General features: G+C 37.7%; 2 protein-coding genes across 2 annotated transcripts; both read right to left on the bottom strand.

The window, feature by feature from the left end:
• Positions 1-2,757: 2,757 nt before the first annotated feature.
• Positions 2,758-11,057, bottom strand: LOC112517221 (mitogen-activated protein kinase kinase kinase NPK1). Its single transcript, XM_025124585.1, has 17 exons — positions 10,719-11,057; positions 10,565-10,606; positions 9,571-9,636; positions 9,373-9,483; positions 9,002-9,082; positions 8,771-8,848; positions 8,577-8,659; positions 8,172-8,253; positions 7,936-8,036; positions 7,711-7,750; positions 7,129-7,188; positions 6,982-7,031; positions 6,682-6,898; positions 6,358-6,594; positions 5,584-5,915; positions 5,419-5,486; positions 2,758-3,064 (listed from the first exon to the last, which is right to left on the bottom strand). The coding sequence occupies exons 1-17, from the start codon at positions 11,055-11,057 to the stop codon at positions 2,964-2,966; spliced, it is 2,088 nt and encodes a 695-aa protein (XP_024980353.1). The 3' UTR covers positions 2,758-2,963.
• Positions 11,058-16,878: 5,821 nt separating this feature from the next.
• LOC112516221 lies at positions 16,879-20,516 on the bottom strand. Its single transcript, XM_025123240.1, has 6 exons — positions 20,453-20,516; positions 19,839-20,410; positions 19,376-19,781; positions 18,474-18,799; positions 18,144-18,384; positions 16,879-17,354 (listed from the first exon to the last, which is right to left on the bottom strand). The coding sequence occupies exons 1-6, from the start codon at positions 20,514-20,516 to the stop codon at positions 16,879-16,881; spliced, it is 2,085 nt and encodes a 694-aa protein (XP_024979008.1).
• Between the last annotated feature and the right edge of the window lie 232 nt (positions 20,517-20,748).

Genomic DNA, 20,748 nt, shown 5'->3' with positions numbered 1-20,748 from the left:
AACATTTGAGTGGAACACACTTTCACTTTGCTCACGCACCAATGTGGGATACATAATATACAAAATTGTAGATAAAACCCATAAGTTCCAACAATTAAACTGATTCTGCACTTTGGAATGCCATGTAACTCATACATTATCTATCCCGTAGTTGAATGAATCAAAATGCTTATGGGCTGGCTGAGATTATGAGGTTCAAGGTTGTGTTGAGTTGTCTACAGTTTAAAGTTGCTTTTTGGTGTAATCAGTGAAAGTGAAGAATAAGAGCTTTATTCAAGGGGGAGCTTGAAGTGTTCTTTGAAGCCGATCAACAGTAATGTTTTCCAAAGAAAGCAGGGGAGATAATCTGAATGCTTCAGAAGATATTTCCTTTATAAAATTTTAGGGGGAGATTGTTGGTCTAGATTAACAAAGTTAATGAAAGTTTTATAAAGTCAGTTTTATACATTGTATTGTAATATTCAGTACTATAATGGGGCTTTGGGCATTGTGATTACCTTGTAAGTGGGCTTAGAATATTAGATTGATTATCATTCATGTTAAAATGAGAGTCGACTAAGTGAGAGGATTGCTTTGTAATCTTTCTGTTTTCATAATAAATAAACAGGTCTGAGTGTTCTTCATTCATCTTGAATTGTTGTTTGTAACTGAGATTCACAATAACGTATACATTCTAGCTTATCTAATACAGCCATTTCCAACCATTATGTAAAGACTAGAACAAAAACAAACATTGTTTAATAAGGGCATTACAAACTCAATAAGTAAAACAAACAAAGACTTTTGGTTTTCAACTTACATTGTTAATTTTTGATATTATTAGGGAAAAATTCAAAAACTCAACATACTATGTATTGAGTGATTAAGTCGTCAATTTTTTTCTATTGAGCAATTAACTATTTGGACATTTTTGTGAGCGAATATTTCCCTGCACTTGTAAAACGAAAAGAATATATAACTTAGAGGTGAGTTATTATGCAATCATTTATATTTGTACAACCAATATAACTCAATCTCAACCGTCTACTTAATTTGATGAATATGTGATTTCATAAAAGTTTTGATTGTTTTCTAATATAAAATATTGATCATAATTAATGAACTCTAGTCATCTTCCATATATATTCAAATCATAATAAATAAACTATCATCATTTTCATAAATATCTCAATTGATTGGGTTGCATTGGTTGTACAAATATGATGGGTTGCATTTGAAATGTCATTTATATAATTTCTCTATGATGTATCTACATAATAGTAACGAATTACAATAAACAAATAAAACGAATTCATTTCCATTTTAGTCATTTATTTGTTTTCCATATTCAAATAACAATCTTAGAAAAAGCTATTAACCGTTTGATTTTCATTCATTGAAATTTATGGGATTATAACACATGTAATTGTCATCTGAATATGAAAAATAAATAATGACGATTTTAAGATACACCCACCTGATGCTCCAAGCGAGAGAGCACCTGATGCCTGTTTTTCAATGGTCAATTTTTTGAAAATCAAATTAGAATGAGCAAGAGTTACTACTCTCGCTTAGATGATGTTTGTTTTTTAAAAAGTGTTGAAATCTGAAGTCTTATTTCACTTCTAATTGATGAAAGTTGGTGCTGAAGTCTGAAGTCTGAAATCTGAATCAATAAGATTGTTGTTTTTATAAACTGATAAATGTATGAATTTGTTTACATTATCTATTTTACCCATTAAAAATTTATAGTGTTGCATTTATAGATAAATCTATACAATTTCACATATTTATTCATCATCATTACGAAATTTACATCTAAATTATATAATTCACATTTAATAAAAAGGAAAATAAGCCATTAACGGTTTTTAACACATTTAAGTCCTATTAAAATATATTGATTGACATAGGTGAGGATAAATTTGGTAAGGATCGATTGAGAGAAATGATGGGCGTTGTTGTTGACGGTTTGGAGAACAATAAGAGATCAATAAGACATAAATGTCTCAAAAAAATTGGAAAAAAACAGTTTGAATGGCCTTCAGATATAAGAGGCTAATAATAGTTTTTTTTTTTTTTTTTAAACAAACAAGGTCGTACATTCCTGGCTAAGATTCTCGGCTATGAAAATAGCATAGTATAAGGTTCTCTCGGCCACTTCCATTTCCCGGGTAAGATTTGTGATTAACAAAATGACACAGTAGAATAGTTGGGAAAGACCATCATCTCTTACCAAGTAAGCATCACATACCCAGTATGAGACAGTAAGGGGTCGTTTACTAAACACTTATTTGGTAAGTGTTTACCGGATAAATTTCTTTATCGGATGAACATGAGAAGGGCCAAGAATCTTATCGGGTAAAGAGCAATAAAAAGGATTGAGTCTTATCCGGTAAGTAAAGATGCCGACTCTTATCCAGTTAAGCACTTACCCAATAACTTGTTGCATTCAATATGTTTTAATGTAGTAAAATCTTACGCATCAAAATAAATATAGTGTTGACTTCTATCGATAAGCACTTACCGAGTAAGCATTTGAGTAAACGGCCCGTAAGTGTTTAGTTATCCAATAAGACGCAGCAAGTGTTTAGTAAACGACACTTTAGATTTGGTGTCACAATTTCAAGATTAACGAGCAACCATCTAACTTTTGAGGTTTAATTCCTCAGTAGACCTTAATGTATGCAGACTTGACATCTATCTCAAATAGTGATTAACGGGATGCAACACACTCATTCAATACAAAAAACAATGTGGATTATATTTGAGGCAGACCACATGGATTTAATACAAAAGAAGGTGGTGTGCTTGCTCGTATGTAACATCTTTTTCACCAGACAGAACTAGATACACAACTTTAGCATAACAATGAACAATAACTAAAACAAAAATAAATCACAACCCTTACCTGCTCTCAATCTCAAGCAAGCAAGATGGCGGTTTCATGTATGGTAAAGGAAAGAGGCAGAAATATTCTTTCGTTAATTGCCAGGAAATGCAAACCGTAATCGTTCTTTTTGGCGACTTATCATGCGATCCTTCGGGGACGATGTTTTTACTACGCCTGCTTGCCGCATAAGCTCTGCCATCATCAAAAATTGTTAGATTCCCCAAATCTAATAATATATATTTCACTTTCATGAGGAAATAAACGAAACCAAACAGGCCCAAAAAAAGTTCAACACAAATAGTCTGAAGAGAATAAAATATACATAAACGTTAGCTCCACCTAAGAGAAACGTTAGTTCTGTTTTTAAACTTTGTGCAACCACTTGTGTGAGGTATGAAAATTGTTCCAAGTGAAAGATTTGATAATGGGTTTACCCATATGGACTTGACATGTGGACGGTCTGGTCCACCCAAAACCTAACTCATAAATCTGTGTTTACTACCCACGACACCTACCAAAGTATGGGGCAATTTATTAAATCCTTACCCGGTAAATGTCTAACGGTTACATTCAAAACTATTACTTAATTACCGGGTAAAATTTTAATTTATTAAAATGGTATCTTATGTAACAATTTACCCGGTAATTGCTAACCGTGGTAAGAGTTGTGGCCCTCACTTACCAGGTAAGACTCTCGGTCCTTGTCTTGGCTCTTACCGGGTAAGATTCTTGGTCCTTGACATATACTTAGAACTTTCTTTCCTTTCTTTAATAGCCTGATCGATGAATCCCAGGAAAAGTTCCAGCATAACACTCACATCGCACTCAGAGGCAGGCCTGAACTAAATCCGTGACCACCGCATACCAGCATATGCCTTCGATCCTGACCTTCAACACCCACAGCAATTGTCTTATCAGTAGCATGCAGACCAGGCTCTCTCTCTCTTATCAATAGCGGAGATCTCAGGGTAAGGAAGCTCACCTTCTCGCTATCGGTAAGGTAGTGTAATGTGGTTTGGTAAGCTTTAACCCGGCTAGAAATGAACCAACTAGAGTTCATGAAATAGTGAATCCAACAAGGCCAACTCATTTGGGCTATGTTTGGCAAATTAGCTGATAAGAGAATTGATGGTAAATAAACCAGTTGTTAGTTGATAAGCTAACCGATAAACTAGTTATGTTTGGTAAAAGAAACCTAGCTCATTAAGTAAGAGGAAATTTGAAAAATTAATTGGAAAAATATAAAGGGGGTAATTGAAAGAATAAATAACCCGGGAACTTATTGAAATGCTACTTGAAGTAGTACTTTAAAAAGTTAGCTTATAGCACTTTATAAGGTTAGCTTATAAGCTAGTTTTTTTTTTTTTAAATATGGCTAACAAAAAAGGGCTTTTTCAATAAACACAAAATAAACTGGATTATATTTGCCAAACATAGCCTTGGTATAACAACTCCCACAAATTTCTTATCCCCATTGTACATGTTTTTCCTTCTGGTTGCACGTCAAACCACCCCACTAAATCATAGTAGCTTGTTACCTCATCCCATAAAAAGCTTATCGTTCAACTTCAATGGTAATCAAGCTTGTTTTTGTCTCATCCACCCTGCTTGCTGGTTTCTTCATGATATATGAGACTTATCTTAAATAATGAAAAGTATCCTTACCAACTTGTATGGATATATACATAACTGTCTATATGTATTAACCATTCGATCTAATATCTAACTAAAATTAACCATTCATTATATCATATCAACCATCCATTACTATATATATAGGGAAGGATTCTTGTGAGAACCAAAAACATTTTAGAACCGTGAGAACCAATATAATCGTCGATGCATATACACTATCAAAATGTGTGTTCTGTCAATAAGTATATTCATCAATGCGTATGTACTATGTATGCAAGTATCAAAATGTGTATTCTCACGGTTCTGAGAATATTTACGGTTCTATTGACTAATTTTCTTTCTATGTATATGTAGTGGAAAATCAGTCAATCTATATGTAGACCATTGGTAGTGTATTCTCTCCTGGATAGAGGCGAGCAGACATGAGTTCTCTTAAAGCACCGGCAATGTTGTATTATGAGCATGTGTTGTTGTTCACAACTAAAAGGTTAGGTTTTGCTTTGTAAAGATACAACTTTCGAATGGTTTGACTATAAAAACCAAATTTTTAGTAGAGGGCGAATACATGTATTTAGTACAATTGGTCCATAATCCATGCAAAAAAATTGTTGAATTTTTATATGAACCATGGAGCCAAATGAAATTGTCCTTAATCATGAATGCAATGTGCAATATATCAATGTAAAGAACGCATGGTGAAGATATGGATGATGTAAAGAACACATGGTGAATGATAGATGGATGACATGCGGCTGCTATTTCGTAAAGATGCATGCCGTCATGGATGAATCATGCATGACTCCATGGTGAATCAACCTAATTAATATGCATGCTAGCTTACTTGCTTGCAGGTCTCTCTACAATACAAAGTAAAAGAACTAGAACTATAAATAATGGAAGAAAAAACTTGCCTCGTTTTCTTTCAAGCTCTTCAGCGAGTTCTTCCTTCCATCTTCTTTGCATATCCGAGAAGTTTGCGCTATAAATACAATATTTAAGCCTCCACTTCATACTAGTAACCACAAATAAGCTCATTTTGGAGAAACAAAGTTAAGGATTAGAGATTCGTCACAAACCTTGGACTAATGGCCTCTAGCTGTGAATCATGAATGTTCTCTTTCACCTGACCATGCTCAGGTGAACGACATTCTTGTGGGTTTCGATCATTTACACCACCAATATGTGACACGCGCTCAGAATTATTACCAGCGCTACCAATATAGGAAATGTTAACAGCTGAAGATAGCCTCTTTCTTAGCAGCCTATTAGGTGATTTGCTTTTAGGAGGTAAGTTCAGGTTGTTGGATAAGTTTTCCTTGTTTTCGCTCCCAACGGGACAAACGGCTGCATTCAAAGAGTTGTAAAATTCTTCATATAGAGGCGTTTGCATCTTCTTCAGATCTAAAGCCTGTTTAACAACACAAAGGTAGCTGAAAAGTTAAGATCTACCTCCACTATTTCACATATTTTCTTGTATGGTTGTACCTACTGCTTGCATGTTGTTTACTTAGTTCGATTTTATTATTTTATTATTTTCTGGTTTCGTTCTTCTTTTCCAAACCATCACCCTTTGTCATTTCCTCTATTTCTTTAGGGAAGCATTCTATTTTTTCCACACACTTCTCACAAGTGGGGGATGGGGGGTCCTTCACAGAAACGGTCTCTCTACCCTTTGAGGGTAGAGGTCAAAGACTACATGCATCCCACCGCCCAGACCCCACCTTCGGGTGGGATATGCTGGGCGCCTCCGATTTTATATGTTTATCTAGGTGTGTGTACCAAGTCATGTTTTAATGTCTGCTTGATTGTTAACTCGTAGAAAAGAAATCCTGGGAAAAAAAAAACTGCACCTTCTCGTCCAGGAATGCAATTATCTTTGTTTCTGTAAGTTCTTCTTCCTCCTCCATTCCTGAAGCCCCACTTGGAAAGGTGAAACCATTATCTTCATTGCCTAATGCTCCATGGGTTTCTGCAGTTGTCTCAGAAAATTGATCTGGACGTAAGTTAGCTGCATTCTTGCTTAGTTCTGGACTTCCATCAAACTGGCACGACCAGTCATCATCAGGTTCAATCATGGGATTAAAACTCTGTCTCCGATTAGATAGCAAATCTCGTTAGCATTGAATGAAACCACAACCCAAAGAATGATATATCGGCATTGATGCAGTTGTTACCTTATTGACATCAAGAGAAGGTAAAGTAGAATCAAACTTCATAGATGTGCTAGCCATGAGATCGTCATCATCCATCTGACACATGTCATCATTGTATCTATTTGAACCCCACATGGGCCCTTGAGAAAATTTCTCAGGGTATATAGTCGAGCACCTCACACTATTCATACCATGAACATCCACCATACCACGGCTTGTTTTCATCTCCGGGCTAACACTGCATCAGCAACCACCTTTTTATTCGTTATTGCAAAAACTGAAATAACTAATAATCAAGAAGGTGGTGGTGAAAAATCTTACGGATTCCTAGGGTCCTTCGTAGATGTTGGTATTTTATTGGCAGGGGTTTCCTGATACCACAAAAGTGTCAAGATTAGTAGAAGAATGGTTAAAGTATCTTTGGTTTTCAAGGACTGAATCAAGGTGGCTTCACGCAATAATACCGACCATAACTGATGTGCGAAAGACAGGATGAGTCTCCTCATACTCCCCAGTAACAAAACGATGCTGTAGAGAATGAGCAAACACCATAAAACCAAAACTTTTAGTTTATTAAGCAAATAAGTTCAATGGAAAAGATAATCCACGTTCCCAATTTCGACAGTTTCATTATTATTTTGGGTGCCCCTTTATCATAATTCATAAAACTATTTCATTTTTACCCTTAAAATTTGTGAATGTTCTACAGGTACTACTTCCTAGACTACTTTAGTGAGCATATGCAAGTGACCCTCTTAATACATGCACATTCTCCATTTCTACATGTATATCACCTTCTCTGCTTAATTTCATTATTTATAACGAAAGAACGGAGACCATTAGTTGGCTTATAATAATAAGAAAATAAGTGGATGTTTAAAATAAACTGGCAAAATATGGTTTTCTTAACATTTTTGTCATTTCCAAAATGATCATTGAACTAAAATACTTCGGCAAATAACTGTGGCTCACATGTGCAAGCAACATGCTTCTATCACAGAAATTAAACATTTCATTTCCAATTTAGTAAAGTTCGTAATGGATAATCACCTGCAGCAATTCTGATGCATTAGGCCTGAGATTCGGTTCCCTGCCAACAGATTGGCCATTTGAGGGTAAGAAATAAAATAAACACTTAAATAAGCAGAGGATATTATGAACTTAATCCAAACCGGACATACATGTAGGTTACACATAAAAAATTTAAAAATGAGTAGTTGTGGCATAAAGATGAACAAATTAATAGAAACTTGTATGAGAAAAAGAAATTATTACTTTTGGAGGCATTTTAACAGAAAATCCTTTGCCTCAGCAGAAAGATGGTCTGGTATAGGTGGATGAGCTTTTGTTGTTCCTATATGAAAGAGAGCAGCAACCTGAAGGAAACACCCATGATTTAGTACACTACTGCTAGAAAAAATATCACAGATGATTCTACAACATTAGGAAAGCAGCAAGCATATCACAGTGTGAGACACAATCACAATGCATAGATCAATACATCTAAATACCTCCTGATACTGTTGGCTCCAAGGAGGCTTTCCAGTTGCCATCTCGATTACAGTACATCCGACACTCCATATATCAGCAGAGCTACAAAAACAAATAACAAGACTTAATCCATCTAATATTGCAAGTGAGTCGACACCATAAATATTATTATTTCTTATAGACAAAAGTAACAGAATCCATTGAGACGATAGTTTTGAGAATGCTTGAAGAAAATCATGGGAGAGCACAAACTGAGATACAAAATTCAATAGAAATAACATTTGCAAGTGGCCACTGACCAAACTACTCCAAAGGAGCACCAGAAATGCATTTCTAACGACCAAAGCATTCAGATTCTTATTAAGAGATAACACAGAAGAAAACAAACGATAATCCAGTAGCATGAGTTGTGTGATTTCACTAACAAGCTATGGCCAGTCTGGAGTATAACTTCAGGAGCCATCCAATACGGGGTACCCTTCATTGACTTGGCACCAGTCATTGTAGCCTACAGAAAAATATGCAAGCTCACAGTAACAAATAAAAGAAATTCAAACAGGAAAAGCCAATGAGGATACAGAGAAAAATATTTAAATAATACAGGACATAGCATGCATACCAGCTCTACAACTTTCTTGGAGGCACCAAAATCTGCAAGTTTGATTCGGCCTTTATTATCAACAAGAATATTTGCTCCCTGCAAGACCATTTGTTACACAAAAGTCTATACATGGCTATCTCGATACATTAGAACAGACAAACACACGCCAACTTGCTGGGATATTTCCACATGTATGCATACATATAGAGAGAAGCAATTAGGCCTAGATAGACCATGCAGATGATATACCTTAATGTCCCTGTGCATGATACCATTTTTATGGAGATACTCCAGCCCCACCAATAGTTGCTTTGTGTACATCCGTAGCACCTGCTCCATGTACAAACTAGAGATAAGTTTTAAGTTTCAAACATCTAAATGCTAAATTTAAAAGGCAACTTCTAGAGTTCCAAGAGCATTTCTTTGCTATATATTCTGAGCCTTTGTAAAAGCAGATAAGAAGACAACTGTGCAGAGCAGTTGAGCTTTAGAGGAGAAGGGCAGTCTTTAGTCCCATGAGGCTTTCAAGAACCAAATTTCTAAATTCACAACATTTTTCTAACCTTCGGCAAGTAAAAAGAATCCACAATTGAGATTCAAATCATGGTGAAGTAACTTACAGATTCAGGGAAGGAACCAAATTTTCCGAGGAGCGACGAGATGGATCCACCAGGAACAAATTCCAGGAAGATATTCAACGACTCCTCCTCTCTAGCAGTTCCTAGGTACCTCTTTAACCAAATAAAAATAGCTAGATAAGACTACGATAAGAACTGGCATTAACCAAATGCAAGATGATAAAAATTATAACCACTTACAACAATGTTTGGATGCGAAAGATTCTTTAATAGCTTCACCTCTTCTTCGAGCTCTCGGATATGAGCCTATCATGTGTGAGAAAATGCCATTAAACTACCATAGCCATCTTTGAATGCAATAAAATTTGAAACCTCGATACATGATCATCTCTGTTTGTTCATTACAAAACACTAAGCTACATAAGTCAGTAGAACACTCTCATGCAAGCGCAAGAACTACAATGTGTTATACAATATACATTCAGTCTGTATGGATGCCGATTAAACTTTAAACCTGAATAGACAGAACTAAAAATTACTTGGTAGGTGGATGAAAAATACCAGCTTATCTTGCTCAGTTTATATACAAAACTTGCTAGCATAAGTTTATATGCTGAAGGTAAAAACTCAAGCCTGCTATAATCTATAATCACAAGTCAAATTTTTCAGTAACAAAGCTTACTTTTCTCAATTTCATATGCTAAGAAAATAAATACATGACTAAACCATTTATCTTCTATGCCACGAGTCAAATCTTGAATTTAATTTTATTCATGTCAAACTTACTAGATTGAGTAGATTCCCAAAAATTTCCTTCTGTCTTAATGTAATTAGCTACCAGAAAATTAGTGGGTAATGTATGCACGGTTATGGGACTCCCTTCACCAAACAATGCGGAAAAGAAGTAGTTTGTATGATACAAGGTGAGTTTTCAATTTGTATTTTATTGTCTTGTGAAAGAACTACTACTTCGAATAGTAATATCCTGAATTAGATCATGATGCATTAGCTAGTAGACCAGATTGTGATTGCTTAGTTGGATAATCAATCAGATCAAATCACTAGTTGATCCCAATCTGAGCCATTAACACCCCAAGGTAAACTAAGAAACGGTCAGATTATTTAGCAAGCAAGTGATTGAAGACAATTGCATGTTTCTGAAGATCCGTCCAAGTTCAAAGCGATGTCCTATCACAACCATGAATGTTTGAAACCCACGTAAATAGAGACATACCTGAGTTTTGTCCTTTGAAGCAGTATTTACAACCACAGAAACCTGCATATGATCACGCCAACGTCAATGTCAAATCTATAAGATTAACTACTACCACAAGTAACATATCTTATAAACCAATTACGCCTTAAAAACCAGTTGCACGACTTTGCACCTGCTTGACAGCAAGTAACTCCCCTGAGTCAAGATTCATCCCCATATAAACCCTACCAAACGCTCCACAACCAATTAATTCTCCTTTCCGCCATCGGATCTGGGAACCGCCCTCGTCTTTTTTCTTCTTCCCCACCGCTCTGCTTTTGTCAATCGGAGAAGGTAGTGCCTGAATGGACGACTTAGTGAAAAGTCCCATTTTTGATTTACGAATGCTTGAACCGATCTTTTCAACAAAGCCACCGAAAGAACCACCACCAACACCATCTTCATTTCCACCGCCGCCGGCCGAGGGTTTGAACACTAGGGATCGACGAACGGAGCCGATAAAATCCTGCATCACTTGGCAACCAAATGAAGAATTTGTGGTTAATCAAGTGAAAAATTCGAAGGTTGTTTCCTTCCTTCACTTGCAATGATGCGATGACCAGAGAGATAGAGAGAGAGAGAGGAGGGAACCGTTGGAGAAATTGGTTTTCAAAAAATGCAAAAATAAACAAATCGAAAATGGTTAGTTTACGTTGGAGACTCTTCACTTTAAAAGTCTCATTTTCAAAGGTGGTGTTTATTTTTTATTTAATAAACAATAACATGCTTTTATTATTTGAATTATAATTTTGTTATATAAATTATAGTACCATTTCAAATTGGCATTAAATAATTATGATAAAAAACACTCTTGTAAGTTAACTTATTTTAAAAGTTTAATTGTTTAAGGGGCGGTTTACCTAAACACTTATTCGGTAAACATTTATCAGTAAAATTCAACACTATTGCTTAGTTATCGGGCAAGATTTTATTCACTAAAACATATCGCAACCATGGTAAGAATCATCGTCTTCACTTACCGGGTAAGACTCTCGATTGTTGCATTCACTCTTACCAGGTAAGATTATTAGTCCTTGTCATATTCATCCGATAAAGTAAAGTGACTTAGTAAGTGCTTACCCAGGTAAGCGTTTGGTAAACGGTACCTAAGTAACGGTTTTAATTTTAATAAATTAGTTGTGTAGTTAGATAATGTAGCAGATGTAACATCGATTATCTTTATCTATATTAAGAGCATCTTCAATGCAAGTTTATTGCAAAGGTTTTTACTATTTGAAAAAGTCATTGAGGTAGCGTTTGGTACGCAGACAGGAGAGGACAAGAGGATAGGACTGGACGGGACAGAATAAGTGTATGTCTGATGTTTGGTACGACTAGGATGGACGGGACAGAACTAGACAAGTTACCCCAAAAGTTATTTGAAGATTTTAAATATTATATAATAGTTATAATTAACACATATAAAGTAAATAATTAAAGAATACATACATATATAATGGCACCAAATTTGAATAAAAATTTTGATATAATTGATGGTAGTAGTGGTGGTGGTGGTTTTGGTTATGGTGGAGGTGGTGGAGGTGGTGGTGGTCGGTGGCTAACGGTGGTTATGGATGTAGAGGTAACGATGGTTAGTGGACGACGGTAGGGTTGTGCAAAACCCGAGCCCACCCGAAATACCCGACTTACCCGCCCGAAGATACCCGACCCGAAACCAAAGAAGTCGCCCCGAAGAAACCCGATATCCGAAGCCGACATGTAACTCGGATATGGCAGATTGGGTAGGATCTCACGATCCACCCCCCGAACCCGCCCGAAATCCGAACTAAACAACCCTACTATTAAGCGATTAAGTGACTTATGTAGATTAGGTCAAAATTGATGCTACTCTCGGCGACTTATGTTAGGTCAAATTTGACGCGAGAAGAGAATACAGCTACTGCCCGACTAGTAAACTACAGACCGCCGGTGTCAACTGACCGACTCCGACCAGCTACCGACTGGTGACTGTGGTGAGTGCCCGCCGACTGACCGACTGGTCCCTTTTCACTTGTTCTCTTCGTAATCATATTTTTGGATAAATATGTCTGATTACAAGCATCAGATTGTTGGTTGTTTACTTGTTTACTTAAAATGGCTTTGTAATATACCTATAGGCAGATTGTTGGTTGTTTACTCTTCATTCTAATTGTCTACTTCATGGTGGGGATGATACCAACCACTTAGTCACTTTTCCTAACTCAGATTATAGTCTTCTTGTTCTTGTACATTGTTGCAGCTCATGTATGGCTACCAGAAATAACATACCTATATGCAGAAGAAATAACATACCTATTTGCTGATTTATCGGCTGCCATTCACCCGAACCCGACCCGAAACAGCCCCGAACCCGATTAGGCCCGACCCCGATTAGACCCGAACCCCGAACAGTACACTTCGGGTTGTGGTTTTTTACCCCGAAACCCGATCGGGTTAGTGATTTCCGGGTCCGACCCGACCCGACCGATGCACAGCCCTAGACGACGGTGGTTATAGCGGACCTGAAGATGGCGGATTATGGTGGTAGTGTCGGTTGACAATGATGGAGGAGGTAGTTGTGGCTGATGTAATAAAGATAGTCGTGGTGGTGGTTATGGTGGAGGTGAGGTGGCAATGGACGATGGTGGTCGATGGTCGATGATGGTCGTGGAGGATGTTGTTGCAGTAGTGGAGGAGTTGGAGATGGCTAACCATGGTAGTGGTGGTGGCAGCGGATGGTGGTGGTCGGTGGCCGATGGTAGTTGTAGAGATGGCAATAGACAGTAGTGGTCGGTGGTGATTATGGAGGTCATGGAGAAGGTTGTTGTGGTATAGGAGGAGTTGGAGGTGGCCAACGGTGGTAGTGTTGGTGGTAATGGGTGGTGTTGGTCGGTGGCCAATGGTGGTTGTAAAGGTGGCAATGGATGGTGGTAGTCGGTGGTCGACGGTGGTTATAGAGGTGGTGAAGGAGGTTGTTGTAGTAGAGAAGGTGGTGAAGGCGGTAATGGTGGTGAGAATGGACGGTGGTGAACAGTGCTCGACTACGGTAGAGGTGGCGATGGACGATAGTGGACGGTAATTGTGGAGGCGGCGGAGGGTGTTGTTGTAATGGAAGAGTAGGGGGAGGTGGAGGTGGCCGAGGAGACCACCGGTGGTGAAGGCCGACGAAACTAGCGGTGATGACCATTAAAACAAATATCATATTAAAGTTATATATCAAACAAGGGTAGTTTATTAATATTTTAGTTTTTATCTCATTCTTGTCCCATCTTGTTCCACCTATTTTGTTGGAACAAGAAAAAACCTCTTTTGTCCCGCACTGTCCCAATTATTGTCCTTGTCCCATGTCACACCAAAAATGGGATGGTGAGTTCTTGTTCTGTCCTATGTTGCGCCAAACATGTAATAGTGAGTTTTGTTTTTGTCATGTCCCATGTACCAAATGCAGCACGAGAAGACTCTTTGCATTGGAGCCATAATGACGGATGTCGAGTCCACCAAATAATAAAGTCCAACTAACGACTAGTTACAACCAAAATTGTAGTAGTGTAAGTTGGGTCGAATCTACAGAGACTCGGTCTAACGTCGTACGACTAGCGAATCAAGTACACGATGAAAACGTAAAAATTAATAATTACGAGGGGAGTGTTAGATTTTATTAATTACTCTAAACATGCGATAAAATATAAATTAAAACAATTGATTAAAGACCCAACATTGATTCAATACCGATTAAGATGTTATTACCTATCATCGATTCCAAATATCTAAACGGAAAGGACAAGCCCGAATTGGTTTTAATTGTTAACAAGCTCTAACGACCCAAATTTTCCATAGATAATCGTTGATTAAAATAAGCTCTATAATCAACTCTTAACCACAAATAAAAGTTTAAATAAGCTCTTATACTCATAGATGCGATTAGCTTTACCGGACTAGAAAAAGTACCAATTCAAGCCATAAGTTCGGCTTATTGAGGCTTAAATCGCGAGATTTCAAATATTCAATTCGGGAACCTTATCGAAACCAAATGAATACTATCGTTACTCTATCAAAATTCTAAGACGATTACGTATCTAATAATTTTAAATAACCATTCCATAAGAGAATTCCAATAAGTTAGCTAAACTAATTGAGAATCCAAATATGATTAACATTAAGTTCATAAATCAAGCAAATAAGCTTGTTCAAACATGATTACGATGAAATCTCAAAGCAATAACAAATCAAAACCTAATTAAATTAATGTTGGAATGAAAAAAGCTAGCCACTCATGGCAAAACCTAGTTTACAATTGAAAACAAAAATCTGAAAATTACCTAAAACAAGATGAAATTGATGAATCTTCTCTACAAGTCATCACTCTCTTCTCCTCTTGAAATTGAAAATGAGATTCCAAAGTAATTCCCCCCCCCCCCAATTGACTGTTAGAATCGGGTTTTTATACCCCCTAGATGAGAAGAAACTGCTTTAATTTCGTGAGAACGTGGAATCAGCCCCTGAAATCAGACGTGCGCGGGACATGCGCGGCTGTGGTCGCAGCTCTGGTCGATGAAATATGGAGAGGATATGGGCTGCTATTTGGTGCTTGATGAAGTCCACAAGAGATAGGTCAAAACTTGGGCTTTTGCTTTTTTTTGGGGGGGGGGGGGCCTGGACTCTACAAAATAGTACATAGGTTAAAAAAACACATTTATTCACAAAATGATGAAGATAAAGGGCTTCTTAACTTTAATTTTTAACCAAGAAAATATAGCTATCAAAACATCCCACACTTAGAACTTTGATCGTCCTCGGGCAAACACTACGAATTTATCATGAGTTGATTTTTAGAGAACGGATAAAAATACATAGCATTTCACGAAGGTTCGACTAAACCATACTAGCGAAAATTAACACACGAGACAAACCAAAGATGAGAACATGCTAATTTCACAAACACCTCACAAAAGATATATGCAATACAATCTCTCATTCACACAATGGTGTAGGTGTTTACACTCAAAACATCAATTCACATGCACATACACTACCATAGTCTTGAATTAGGTCTCGATTCCCCATCGCTTATGGTCAACCTAGGTGTGGATCAAAAAGGTCTTTAGTAAGGGTTTAACGTGGCTAAGGGTCAAGGTAGGGTATAGTTTGGTGAAGTGACTAAAAATGGACCTTGGAAAGGAAACTACAACTCAAACATGACTCCCGTGCCTTGTCAAAGCGATCACAAAGTTTCTCAATCTCTTAGCTCTTATTCGCTAAAAACACTATGGAGACAATTGTGTTTCTTCCATTGTTCGGTCTCCATTTATTCATTTTTTTTCTTTTCATTTCCACATATGGAACATATATTTTTTCTCTTTTTCTTTTTCTTTTTTTTTTCTCGAACCTCTACCGATCATTATATAGGTGTTGAGGATTGTGTAGATGGTATAAAGATCATACAACAAACACTTCTAACTAAGAGTATGTAGTCTCATTCCAAAGTCCGGTAAGGGAAGTGTTTAGCTTAAGGGTTAACTTGTGGTGTTAAAGTCAAGAAAATAGGTGGTTAGGCTCAAAAGGGTGATCAAAAAGGACAAATGCATAAATGTTGGCTTTTAGGTTAAATGGTTAAAAGAAAAACATCAAAGATGGCCTTTGTCATTTCCACACACTAGTATTGCCCTAGATGCAATCTTGAAGAGACCTAACGCAAGTTATAGAGTGAGATGAACATGGAAGATGCAATGCACACAAAAATGAAATGGGATCGAAAATAGTGTTCGACCATGTCTTAAAAGCTCACAGGTGCATTTTGTCTATAAAATTAGCAAGCCTCACAAAAGTTATCTCAAATGTGCTCACGACTAACAAGTAAGTCATACAATCGTTCATGCTATGGTGTTTATGGCATTGAAAATCAAGAAAATCGTCACGCATGCAATTCACTTAACAAATGCCCAAAATAAAGCCAAAAGTTCGAAAATTTTAGCCCTTTCTAACACACTTCGCACATCCCCACACTAATTCTCTCCCCACATTTGAACCATATATTGTCCTCAATGTATGCATTCATTGGCGTAGTCTAAAACATTAAAAAGCAAAGGGAATGAGAAAACTCCCATGGATATGTAGACTTGTGCCCAATACGCGGTAAAAGCCTCTTTGCACCCCGAGGGGGTGTGGAATGTCAATACTCACAAGAATGCCAACCTGGGAAAGCAACTCATCAATCTCGAAAGACAACTAAAACTAAAAGAAACTAAAATAGAACGGAAATAAAGTAATAAAATTTGGGTTGCCTCCCAAACAGCACCTTTCATTAACGTCTTTGGCTAGACACTACCTAAAGTAACTAACAACGGGCAGTGGCTCAAGAGCCATAACATCAATGTTCGTAGACTGAAAACCTTCATAAAAGGTTTCAGTCTATGCCCGTTCACCTTAAATGACTTACTCGTTTTTGGGCTTTCAATATCGACTGCTCCATGAGCATAAACCTTAACAACTATTAAAAGACCAACCCATCGTGATCTAAGCTTACCGGGAAACAGCTTTAGGCATGAATGAAAGAGTAAAACCTTTTGTCTGACCACAAACTCTTTCCGGGAGATGAGCTTGTCGTAGAAAGCCTTGGTCCGCTCCTTGTAGATATTGGAGCTCTCGTATGCGTCATTTTTGATTTCCTCTAACTTTTGAAATTGTAGCTTCCTTAGAACTCCCGCGTCATCCATCCGCATGCTACACTTCTTGACAACCCAAAAGGTCTTGTGCTTTAGTTCAACAGGTAGATGACATGGTTTACCATAAACTAATCAAAAAGGGGACATACATATAGGTGTTTTGTGAGCCGTACGGTAGGCCCACAAAGCATCGTTCAAACGCTCAGTCCAATCCTTGCGATTAGGATTTACGGTCTTCTTTAGAATGGATTTGATATCCCTATTAGAGACTTCGGCTTTCTCGTTGGATTGAGGATGGTATGCGGTTGAAATCCGATGAGTGACATGGTACTTCTTAAACAGCGCCTCGATCACTTTATTGCAAAAGTGCGTCCCTTGATCGCTTATGACGACCCTTGGTGTGCCGAACCTAGCGAAGATGTTAGATCTAAGGAAAGCTGAAACAGTACGAGCATCGACAGTTCTGGTGGCTTTAGCTTTCACCCATTTCGAGACATAATTGACACACAAACAAAATATAGGTAAATCCAATAGAAGCGGGAAAGGGTCCCTTGAAATCAATGCCCCATACATCAAAGATTTCACAAACAAAAATCAGGTTTTGAGGCATTTGATTTCATGGTCCGATATTCCCCGTCTTTTGGCACATATCACAATTCTTGAAAAACATATAAGCGTCTTTAAAAATGGATGGCCAAAACAATCCACAATTAAGCACTTTGTGTGTCGTACGCTTTGGACCAAAATGTCCCCCACAAGCATATTCGTGACAAATCGAAGTACACTTTGTACTTCATGTTGGGGGACACATCGTCTGATAATCTGATCAGAACAATGCTTCTAAAGGTAGGGTTCATCCCAAACATAATACTTCGCTTGACTCTTAATCCTATCCTTTTCAGTTCAAGTCAACATACCTGGCAAAGTGTTAGTAACTAGATAGTTCACTAAGTCGGCATACCAAGGTGTCGTCTCTTGAACGGTCAGAAGATGCTCGTTCAGAAATTCATCCTTCAAGGTAGAAGGATCCTCACCATTTAGCAAATGGCTCAAATGATCGGCCACCAAGTTCTCTGATCCGCTCTTATCCAGAATCTCTAGGTTGAACTCTTGTAAAAGCAACATCCAACGGATAAGGCGAGGCTTGGCGTCCTTCTTCTTCATTAAATATTATGAGTTGCATGATTAGAAAAAACTATCACTTTAGTACCAAGTAAATACTGATGAAACTTCTCTAAAGCAAATACTATGGCCAAAAGCTCCTTCTCGGTCGTTGAATAGTTGCTTTGGGCACTATCCAACGTCCGAGAAGCATAATATATCATGTGTGGGTCCTTAACAAACTTCTGTCCCAAAACAGCCCTGACCGCGTAATTACTCGCATCACACATGATCTCAAAAGGGAGATCCCAATTTAGGGGCTGAATTATGGGTGCAGAAGTTAACTTATCTTTTAATTCATTTAATGCCTTCTTGCATTCACCATCGAAGTAGAAGTCCACGTCCTTTTGTAAGAGACAACAAAGTGGTCGGGTTATCTTCAAAAAATCTTTAATGAATCTCCTATAGAACCCTACATAACCAAGGAAGAACGGACTTCCCTAACAGAAATGGGGTAAGGTAGAGTTTTAATTACATCTATTTTGGACTTGTCTACCTCTATACCATTCTTTGAAACAACATGACCCAAGATAAGACCATGACTAACCATAAAGTGACATTTTTCATAATTCAAAACAAGGTTAGTCTTTATGCATCTTTTTAAACCTTGGTCAAATTATTCAAACAGTCCTCAAATGAGTTACCATAAACACCTCAATGATACTCTCTACATACTCAAAAAAGATACTTACCATGCAATGTTGAAAAGTATCTGGTGCGTTACAAAGGCCAAAAGGCATACGCCTATAGGCAAACATACCAAACGGGCATGTAAAAGTAGTCTTTTCCTGGTCCTCCGGCGCTACCGAGATTTAATGGAAACCGAAGTATCCATCTAGACAACAGTAGTGAGACTTTCTCGCTAATCGTTCCAATATTTGGTCGATAAAGGGAAGTGGAAAATGATCATTTCTTGTGGACGATTTCAACCTTCTATAGTCGATGCATACTCGCCATCCATTTTGGACTTGAGTAGGCACCTACTCACCTTCGGTGTTCCTAACTACCGTCAAACCCATCTTTTTGGGTACTACTTGAATAGGGCTTACCCATTTGCTATCTGAAATTGAATAGATAATACATGTGTCAAGGAGTTTAAGGATCTCATTTTTCACTACCTCCATCATAGGCGGATTGAGGCATCGTTGAGCTTCACGGAAAGGATTGTAGTCATCCTCGGGTAGAATCTTATGCATACAAACTGAGGGGCTCAATCCATTGATATCAGCTATAGTGCAGTCGATCACCTCCTTATGCTCTTCAAGCACATTCACCAACCGTTTTTCTTCTTCGCTTGACAGCTCAGTAGAAATGATCACCGGTAGAGTATTGTCCTTGCCTAGGTAGGCATACTTGAGGTGGTCCAGTAACTCCTTCAAGTCAAGTACCGGGGCCTACAAAATAGAAAGAAATAGCTTAGTGTAAGAAGACGGTAAATTAACATTTGATACCTGAAACTTTGTATGTCGATTAGATTCCATGGCTAAGACTATCTCTTTAAGCTCGGGCCCTAAATCATACTCCTTCATCAACAAATTAACTGTCCTTGCATCTAGGTGCCTTGTAATCGCAACCTCCAACAAATTTCGGTTAGTCAAGTCATACAAATCATGAGTAATAAGATCCAAAACATCAACAAAACTGACAGAAGACACATCACTGGGATATCTAATGGCATCATAGATATTAAATTTAATAACCTCATCATCAAATTCCATAGTTAGCGTACCATCATGAACATCAATTTTTGTTTTTGATGTTTTCAGAAATGGTCTTCCCAACAATATCAAAGGTGATTTGGAGGTATTATGTTCCTCCATATCTATGACATAGAAATCAGCCGGGAAGACCAACTCGTTAACTTGAACCAACACATCCTCAAGGACTCCCTTGGGATACACATTCGACCTATCGGCGAGTTGTATAACAACTCCCGTCCTCTCAAGAGGTCCCACATTTAGTGATGAATAAATCGAGTAAGGCATGGCATTTATAGATGCGCCTAAGTCTAACATGGCTTTATCTAATGAAACATTACCTAACTTACAAGGAATAGTAAACATACCTGGGTCCTTGCACTTAGGTGGCATCTTCTCTTCTTGAAGCACGGCAGATACATTCTCGCCCATGCTAACCTTCTTGTTCCCGATTAACTTCTTCTTGTTCGTATACAACTCCTTCAAAAACTTAGCATATCGAGGTACTCTTTTAATAACATCTAAGAGTGGAATGTTTACCTCAACTCGGCGAAAAGTCTCTATAATCTCCTTGTCTTCTTGCTCCTTCTTCGTTTGCTAGAATCTCTTTTGGGAATGGTGGTTGGATGACCAATTCGGGCGCCTTTCTTTTGTCCTCTATGTT

Source organism: Cynara cardunculus (genome assembly GCF_001531365.2).
Source record: "Cynara cardunculus var. scolymus isolate 2C chromosome LG 8, CcrdV1, whole genome shotgun sequence".
Lineage (NCBI taxonomy): Eukaryota > Viridiplantae > Streptophyta > Magnoliopsida > Asterales > Asteraceae > Cynara > Cynara cardunculus.
This window is presented reverse-complemented; position numbering and strand designations above follow the sequence as displayed.

Bases quoted from the DNA above. Each gene is read 5' to 3' on its own strand.
- LOC112517221 (XM_025124585.1), bottom strand. From the start codon at position 11,057: ATGCAGGATTTTATCGGCTCCGTTCGTCGATCCCTAGTGTTCAAACCC. The intron at 7,032-7,128 runs GTCGGTATTATT...TTGTGGTATCAG, and splicing joins TCTTTCGCACATCAGTTATG to GAAACCCCTGCCAATAAAAT. The intron at 3,065-5,418 runs GCAAGTTTTTTC...TGATGATGGCAG, and splicing joins AGAGCTTGAAAGAAAACGAG to AGCTTATGCGGCAAGCAGGC.
- LOC112516221 (XM_025123240.1), bottom strand. From the start codon at position 20,516: ATGGGCGAGAATGTATCTGCCGTGCTTCAAGAAGAGAAGATGCCACCT. The intron at 20,411-20,452 runs GTATGTTTACTA...ATGTTTCATTAG, and splicing joins ACCTAAGTGCAAGGACCCAG to ATAAAGCCATGTTAGACTTA. The intron at 17,355-18,143 runs GTATGTTGACTT...CTTTTTGATTAG, and splicing joins AGTTACTAACACTTTGCCAG to TTTATGGTAAACCATGTCAT.